Source organism: Engraulis encrasicolus, chromosome 23 (genome assembly GCF_034702125.1).
Source record: "Engraulis encrasicolus isolate BLACKSEA-1 chromosome 23, IST_EnEncr_1.0, whole genome shotgun sequence".
Classification (NCBI taxonomy): Eukaryota; Metazoa; Chordata; class Actinopteri; order Clupeiformes; family Engraulidae; genus Engraulis; species Engraulis encrasicolus.
This window is the reverse complement of record NC_085879.1, coordinates 49,097,778-49,105,658: the sequence shown is the minus strand read 5'-3', so window position 1 is coordinate 49,105,658 and position 7,881 is coordinate 49,097,778. Positions and strand designations below refer to the sequence as shown.

At 43.2% G+C, this 7,881-nt stretch overlaps 1 protein-coding gene across 1 annotated transcript in view; it reads right to left on the bottom strand.

Moving 5' to 3' along the window:
* The window catches only part of LOC134440047 (transcription factor 12-like), a 105,295-nt gene extending 103,038 nt beyond the window's left edge, over positions 1-2,257 (bottom strand). Inside the window, exons 1-2 of the mRNA XM_063189975.1 lie at positions 2,072-2,257; positions 888-980 (exon numbers count right to left, since the gene is read on the bottom strand). Coding sequence (XP_063046045.1) covers positions 888-959 — 72 coding nt within the window. The 5' untranslated portion in view covers positions 960-980; positions 2,072-2,257. The remainder of the gene's footprint in view (positions 1-887; positions 981-2,071) is intronic.
* Positions 2,258-7,881: the final 5,624 nt, after the last annotated feature.

The window sequence follows — 7,881 nt, the reverse complement described above, 5'->3', positions numbered from 1 at the left end:
TCAGAGGGGATTCGAACCGGCAACCCCTAGATTGAAAGACCAACTCTCTAACCACTAGGCCACAGCTGCCCATTTAAATATTAACGTTGGCTGTTGGGGATATTAGATGACTAAAACTGTTGTTACAGACTTAATTGTCTCTCTCAATGCCAGGCCTTGGCTACTAATGCCCGGCCTGGTTTTTCATCCCAGTTTAGCCCAGCCCAGTAGTGGGGTAATCTCGGGTCTAGACGCTGCATTAGAGGCACTAGACCAGGTCGAGATTAAATGACCCGATGAGGCCCAGGTAACTCGGGACGATTCCCTGATTGTCGCTCCCAACGCAGGACGCTCCCCGGTCGGCTCGCTCCCACTAGCCAGACTATCGATCCCACCGCCATATAACGGAGCTAGTTATCTTTTTGATGTTAGTTTTTTGTTTCTAACCCTAACCCTAACCCTAACCTTAACCCTAAACCTAACCCTAACCCTAAACCTAAACCTAACCCTAACCCTAAATTGCTTGTATGTGGCAGTGTATGATAATACGTGAAATATAATCGGGTGGGACTACACGTCCGGGAGTGATAGAAACACCTGGGACTACACGTCCGGGAGCGATCTCAGTTGGGAGTGTCCATCTACCTCTGCTCGGGACTAGGGGTCTGCCCCCACCTCCGGTGCGCTGTGATGCGCTACCGTGCCCATGCGCTAAATACATGGATGGATGGATGGATGGATGGATGGATGGATGGATGGATGGATGGATGGATGGATGGATGGATGGATGGATGGATGGATGAGTGTAATGTAAACAGAACAGAATGTAACTGTAAACAAACAGAATAAAATACACAACATTGGAGTGATTTTTTTTAGGGCAAAGGGAAGTTGAAAAAGCATCTTACCGCACTGAAGTCCAGCAGGTCGCTCAACTCCTTATCCGTACCGAGCGCGGCAACCCGCTGATGAGGGTTCATCCTGGCGGTCTTTAACTAATTCTAGAAAATAATAATAATATAATAATGATGATGATAACGGACCCGGGGTTCGTCTAGCCTACTTCAAGACGCGGCGAATGTAGTCTTCAAAGCCATAGGTGCACAGGCAGAGGAGCACACATGAAAGCGAGCGATAATATTGTCCCTCAAATGACAGCCACCTACATCACAGCAGGGGCGCCCCATAGTAGGCTACTCTGAATCTGTTGGCGTGTGCATGCGTGTTATGCAGGTGCATGAGAGATGACATTTAGGTATCGGTGTCAACTACAGCGAACGCATGATCAGTGACAAAACAGCCTTGCCTACTCATAACATGACATGTCTGAGGCAGAGAGGCAGTCTCTCTCTCTCTCTCTCTCTCTCTCTCTCTCTCTCTCTCTCTCTCTCTCTCTCTCTCTCTCTCTCTCTCTCTCTCTCTCGTAAGGATAGTATTTCGGCACTGCACAAGAGGTCGTCCGATGTCCCCGGACGCACAATAACACCACAACACTCCTCATGTGCAACATTACGACACAGATGAGATGACACGGTTCCTCGCTGTAAAAATCAAATCCCAGGCCACAGCAACATTGTCGCAGGCTGCTTGCTGCCCAAAGCCGCATTCGTCTCGCCAGTCACCACGCATGGACACAACACAACATCAGAGCTCCACTGCTCCAATGACGAGCATGTGGACCAAAGAATACACATTAGCCAGACATTTGGTAACGCGTTATAACCTCGTAACAATCTAGACAACTGTCGTATTGGCAAAGAGAATTATACAGTCAATTTGGTTAGGTCAAAGACTCTGTAAGCGGCATGCAAATGTGCGCTGTGCTGTCAGATTCCATGCTTCCTAAATATTATGGTGGCCTTGAGGCAATATGACAAACACCATAAAAAACGGACAAACAAACGCGCAAGTGTCCTACAGCAAAACACTAAGACAAATTACAGCCACAGATGAAAACGCCCTTTCATGTTAAAGTACAGCTAATGCCTGTCCCTACACTCGTAACCTCGGCTACTACCTCCAGTCTTTCTTGTATCCCAACTTCTTTCACCCAGTCCGAACCCCTCTTTCAAACTCACTACAATATTTTTACCTTTTCTCGTTAGAAAATCCGACTAGGGCGCTCTGGTGTGTCTACGGCTGGCCTGGCGTCCCTTTGCGTGTCTGACAAACGACAAAGTCAACCTTGAAGGAATAATATTTAGCAAATATCCTCTGTATGTAACTTGCGAGTTTCCCTTAGGCAGACATTTTTGCTTCGCGAAAGCCTCAGCACAGGGATGACGTGCGGCGAGGTATCCTTCCGCCGGCCCTGGGGCTGCTGTGTGTGCAGGGCAGGCGCGCATACACAGGCGACACCACGCGGAGGACTATGCGCACCATGCCGACGTGGGACACACTGTACACCGCGCGAGGCGGTTAAATAATAGCAAGTGCCTGACTGACTTTACTACAAGTAACAAATTGGGGACATAACGCGATCTGACAACCCGGATTATCATGCGAACATCTCATGTCAAGAATAGCCCGGTAGTGAGCGTAGCCCGGAGTGCGGCGCATCTTTTATTAGACCAACAAACAAACACGAGCTATTTCAGCAACTTGTCATAGTCAGTATTGATAACCCGAGGATAGGCCTACATCAGCGGTGGGTACGGGGCGTCAAAGTGAGAAAAGAAAGTAACTAAGACTCTTGAAAGGCGTTGTAGAACAGCCGAATGACAGTTGTCTCTTGGCAGTTCCATGTCTGCCATTGCAGGGACCGGTTTAATACAATAATCATGTAGGCTTTACCCAATTTGCAAATATTTATGCGTTTCCAATAGCCAGTGTCGTTCACACGACTAGAGCCGGGAGTTGGCACTCTATGCGAACAACGGGTGATGTGGTCTCAATTTCCCCTGCTGAGTTACCCACTCACACACCGTGAAGCCCTTCAAGTTCACAAAACTGCAGCGAAGATTTTGGCAGTGTGTCATTTCCCACATTTCACAACTCTCAAACACCATTCACTATTTTGATATTTATTCCTCTCACGACAAGAAAAGACGCACCAGAGCAAACCAAGCGCACTTCCTCCAGAAAGAAAATAACAATGCACCGGGACTACTTTGTCTTCCGCACGAGATGGCAGTGAGGAGAACGGAGTAGCTTACTAAATGTTTGTGTGTCATGTAGGCTACTCCTCCGACGTGGATGCTTATAGTTTGCTGCCAATACTTCTACACACACACACAACACACATATTGAAATAGTTGTCTGACTTTTTGTATTCACAAAAAGTTTAGTTCAAACGCGCACCCAATCTAAATCGAATTGCCACCAAACAATGGCGTTTTGGAGAGGGTTTCTTCTTTTGGAGACCGACTGGCTAAAAGAGTGCCAAGAGTAGTAGGGGGCATTAAAGCGTCCTGTCCCGGCTGCTCTAAAACAATAGCTAAATATGTTTAAGTATTTCTTATCTCCTTTCCCCCCATATACAACCCTCTTTTATTGTATTAACAACCGCGCGTAAAGACGCACAGGAACCGATTCCATCACTACGTGAAGTTCAAACGTCAATCAAACAACGGCTTTCTTTTCCCAACTGCAATACGAGAAGGAGTATGCATTAACTTGAATAATGAAATGAGCAATTGATTGATCCATTGATTGATTGATTGATGTATTGATTGACTGATTGATGAAGATGATCATAACTTGATCAATAACTTTGAAAATTAAAGCTCCTCTCTAATAACTAATCTTCAGTCGTCTGTCTGCATTGATGTGATTATGGCAGAGAGCTCTGGTTATGGATCTGTGTGCAGATGAGGAGGCTGCTTACAGTATCTGACTTCCGATGGCGGAATGAGACCATGACTGCCACCTGTTGGACAGAGATGGCCACCATGTTTGATGGCCTAGGTACAGCAGAGATTGCCACCATGTTTGATGGCCTAGGTACAGCAGAGACGGTCTATCTTTGGGTACAGTACAGTACATGATTATGTGTGGGTTCTTTTAAACTTGCAAATATGTTCTGTCAGGGATGTCAAACTCAAATTTACAGAGGGCCGAAATAAAAATCTGGGATGAAGACGCGGGCCGAATTCAATATTTATTCAAAAAGGCACTGATATAGTACATACAGTACACACACTTAATACTTGATGCAACACAAATAACACATTGCCACCATTTATACTTATACTATCGTATACTTCTATTCTATGTGCTAGTTACCTAATATGTGCTGTTACATCAGTTTGGAACCATTCATAATTCTTGTGATGCACAAAATGCTGTCATATTTTCATATATTAATGGTGTATGTGGGCCAACTGCCATACACATTTGAAATGATCTGGCGGCCAAATAAAATGGCTCTGCGGGCCAAATTTGGCCCCCGAACCTGAGTTTGACATCCCTGGCCTAGGTACAGCAGAGATGGTCTATCTTTGGGTACAGTACAGTACATGATTATGTGTGGGTTCTTTTAAACTTGCAAATATGTTCTGATATCTACTGTGCATAGACAGAATGATTTTACCCACTTATCGAAGTGAAACAAACTCTGAGATTTTATTCCATCTTTTATGAACACATCAAAATATATTCTAAAAAATAGGTCAATGTTTCCCGCATGGCAATCAGGCGGAATGCAAACAGCAACGGGGGAAACAAATCAGAATAAAGAATAATAGATAATAAAAGATAAAATAAAGAGAGTAAAAATTGGCCAATTTGAACTGGGTTACAGGGCGAGTTGACCAGGGCAACACTATCAGAGAGATGATGAAGTCAGGTGTCAGCACAGAGAGTTGATGTAGAGTAGAGTAGAGTAGAGTAGAGTAGAGTAGAGTAGAGTAGAGTAGTGTAGAGTAGAGTAGAGTAGAGTAGAGTAGAGTTGATGTAGAGTAGAGTAGAGTAGTAGAGTAGAGTAGAGTAGAGTAGAGTAGAGTAGAGTAGAGTAGAGTAGAGTAGAATAGAGTAGAGTACAGTAGTGTGGAGTAGAGTAGAGTAGTAGAGTAGTGTAGTGTAGAGTAGAGTAGAGTAGAGCAGAGCAGAGCAGAGTAGAGTAGAGTAGAGTAGAGTAGAGTAGAGTAGAGTAGAGTAGAGTAGAGAAGAGTAGAGTAGAGTAGAGTAGAGTAGAGTAGAGAAGAGAAGAGAAGAGTAGAGTAGAGTAGAGTAGAGTAGAGTAGAGTAGAGTAGAGTAGAGTAGAGTAGTGTAGAGTAGAGTAGAGTAGAGTAGAGTAGAGTAGAGTAGAGTAGTAGAGTAGAGTAGAGTAGAGTAGAGTAGAGTAGAGTAGTGTAGAGTAGAGTAGTAGAGTAGAGTAGAGTAGAGTAGAGTAGTGTAGTGTAGAGTAGAGTAGTGTAGAGTAGAGTAGAGTAGAGTAGAGTAGAGTAGAGTAGAGTAGAGTACAGTAGTGTAGAGTAGAGTAGAGTAGAGTAGAGTAGAGTAGAGTAGAGTAGAGTAGAGTAGAGTAGAGTAGAGTAGTGTAGAGTAGAGTAGAGTAGTAGAGTAGAGTAGAGTAGAGTAGTAGAGTAGTGTAGAGTAGAGTAGAGTAGTGTAGAGTAGAGTAGAGTAGAGTAGAGTAGTGTAGAGTAGAATAGAGTAGAGTAGTAGAGTAGAGTAGAGTAGAGTAGTAGAGTAGAGTAGAGTAGAGTAGAGTAGAGTAGAGTAGTGTAGAGTAGTGTAGAGTAGAGTAGTAGAGTAGAGTAGAGTAGAGTAGTAGAGTAGAGTAGAGTAGAGTAGAGTAGAGTAGAGTAGAGTAGAGTAGTAGAGTAGAGTAGAGTAGAGTAGAGTAGTGTAGAGTAGAGTAGAGTAGTGTAGAGTAGAGTAGAGTAGAGTAGAGTAGAGTAGAGTAGTAGAGTAGAGTAGAGTAGAGAAGAGAAGAGAAGAGTAGAGTAGAGTAGAGTAGAGTAGAGTTGATGTAGAGTAGAGTAGAGTAGAGTAGAGTAGAGTAGAGTAGAGTAGAGTAGTGTAGAGTAGAGTAGAGTAGAGTAGTGTATCATTTATTAATCCAGAGGGAAATTAAGGTGTCAAGTAGCATACATACATACATAAATACAGAGAAGACACAGATATCACACACAACATTGCACATATATCCACCATAGTAAATTCACAGGTCAGATCTCTCTATCCCCCTTCCACACACACACACACACACACACACACACACACACACACACACACACACACACACACACACACACACACACACACACACACACACACACACACACACACACACACACACACACACACACACACACACACACACACACACACACACACACACACACACGAGATAAAAAAAAACTAGAAAAGTGTCCAATGTGTCAGTGCCCAATGTGTCGCTTTGGTAAAAGGAACATATAATATAATATAATATAATGTAATGTAATGTAATATAATATAATGTAATTTGAAGGGGAAAAAAACCCAACCTGAGGACCTCTAACCGTGCATATGATAAGTGTATTGTGCTGGGTCGGTGGTTCTCAAGCTTTTCAGTGAAACACTATGCAATAAGTCATCACCTTGCTCTTGAAGGCAAGGCAAGCGTGCACTGTAGTATAGATAATCACTGGTTAACCCCTTAGTTATAACCTTATTGTCTCCGAAATGGAAATGATCAAGTTACTTAAGACTCTCTGTATCGTCATAATCATGTTGTTATGATGTAGTTGAGTTTTTTTCTGTGAAGAGCAGGGCTCTGAATTAACTTTTTTCATCAGCAGCCGAAATGGCTAGATGCTAATTTTCTTGGCCAAACATACACTCACTAATGGGTCAAAGTGGCTAGTAAGTTGGTCTTTTCTATCAGCCAAACTGAAATTTCACCAGCATTTGGTTGGCTGGTATTAATTTAGAGCCCACATGTCAAATGCTGCCCTGCCTTGGCTCAAGCGGTAGGGCACTGCATTACTACACCGGTTCGATTACGGCCCGGGTCCTCTGCCGACCCTTTCCCATCTCTCTCCCAGCCATGGCCGTAGCCACATATGAGGTAGGGGAGGTCCGGACCTCCCTCATTTTTTGAGAAAATAATGGGTTTTTTTATCTCAATTTTTTCATACACATTTCAATTGACGCTTTTATTTTTTGTGTATGGGTGAGTGTGTGGTACCGTCTCTTTCTGCCCTTTCCAACAGTATGTGCATGTGTGTGTCCCTGATTCAGCAATTAGCGTCAAAAAACAGTGGTTGCAAAATTAACTGGTCATCAGTAGACAATCCATTTTTTTGGCCATCCTGCAGCATACAGGCCATGTCATATACTGACAGAATATTTATGCCAATTGATCAATATCAATATTAGGTTGAGTTTGTTTTAGTAGTTTATATCCAGAATTTATGCTATTCGCAAGTGTTATCGTTTCTATTGATCATCGCCATCTATTTCTGAGTATACTTGTTCAAAATTTTGGAAATGTTTATCTTCCATAGCCTACGTTTCTCTATTTTGTCAGTTTATTCTATTAAATATTCATATAGATATCAAAGTTGTGAATGTGAATTTCTAGAATTGATGTTGTCCATTCACAAATCTTACCTTTTTCATGAATACTTTGCACCACCTTCAAATTCTAAGTATTCATTATGACTGGGAAAATTGCACTTTTCATATGGAAAAGAGGGGATCCTACAAAGTGCACCTTAAAAAAAGTTTTGGCACGCTATGCGCGCACTATGGCCGTTTGCATAGATATAACTGACACGGGTTAGGTAGGGGGTAGGGCTATGGGCTAGGTTACACCGGGTTCGATTCTGGCCAGAGGGCGTTTCCTGATCCTTCCCATCTCTCTCTCTCTCCCTCTCATTTCCTGTCACCTTCTCCTGTTGAATAATGGTATAAAATCCCTTAAAAAAGCCCCCACCCCAAAATGTCCCAAGCGAAACTAAGGTGCTGTT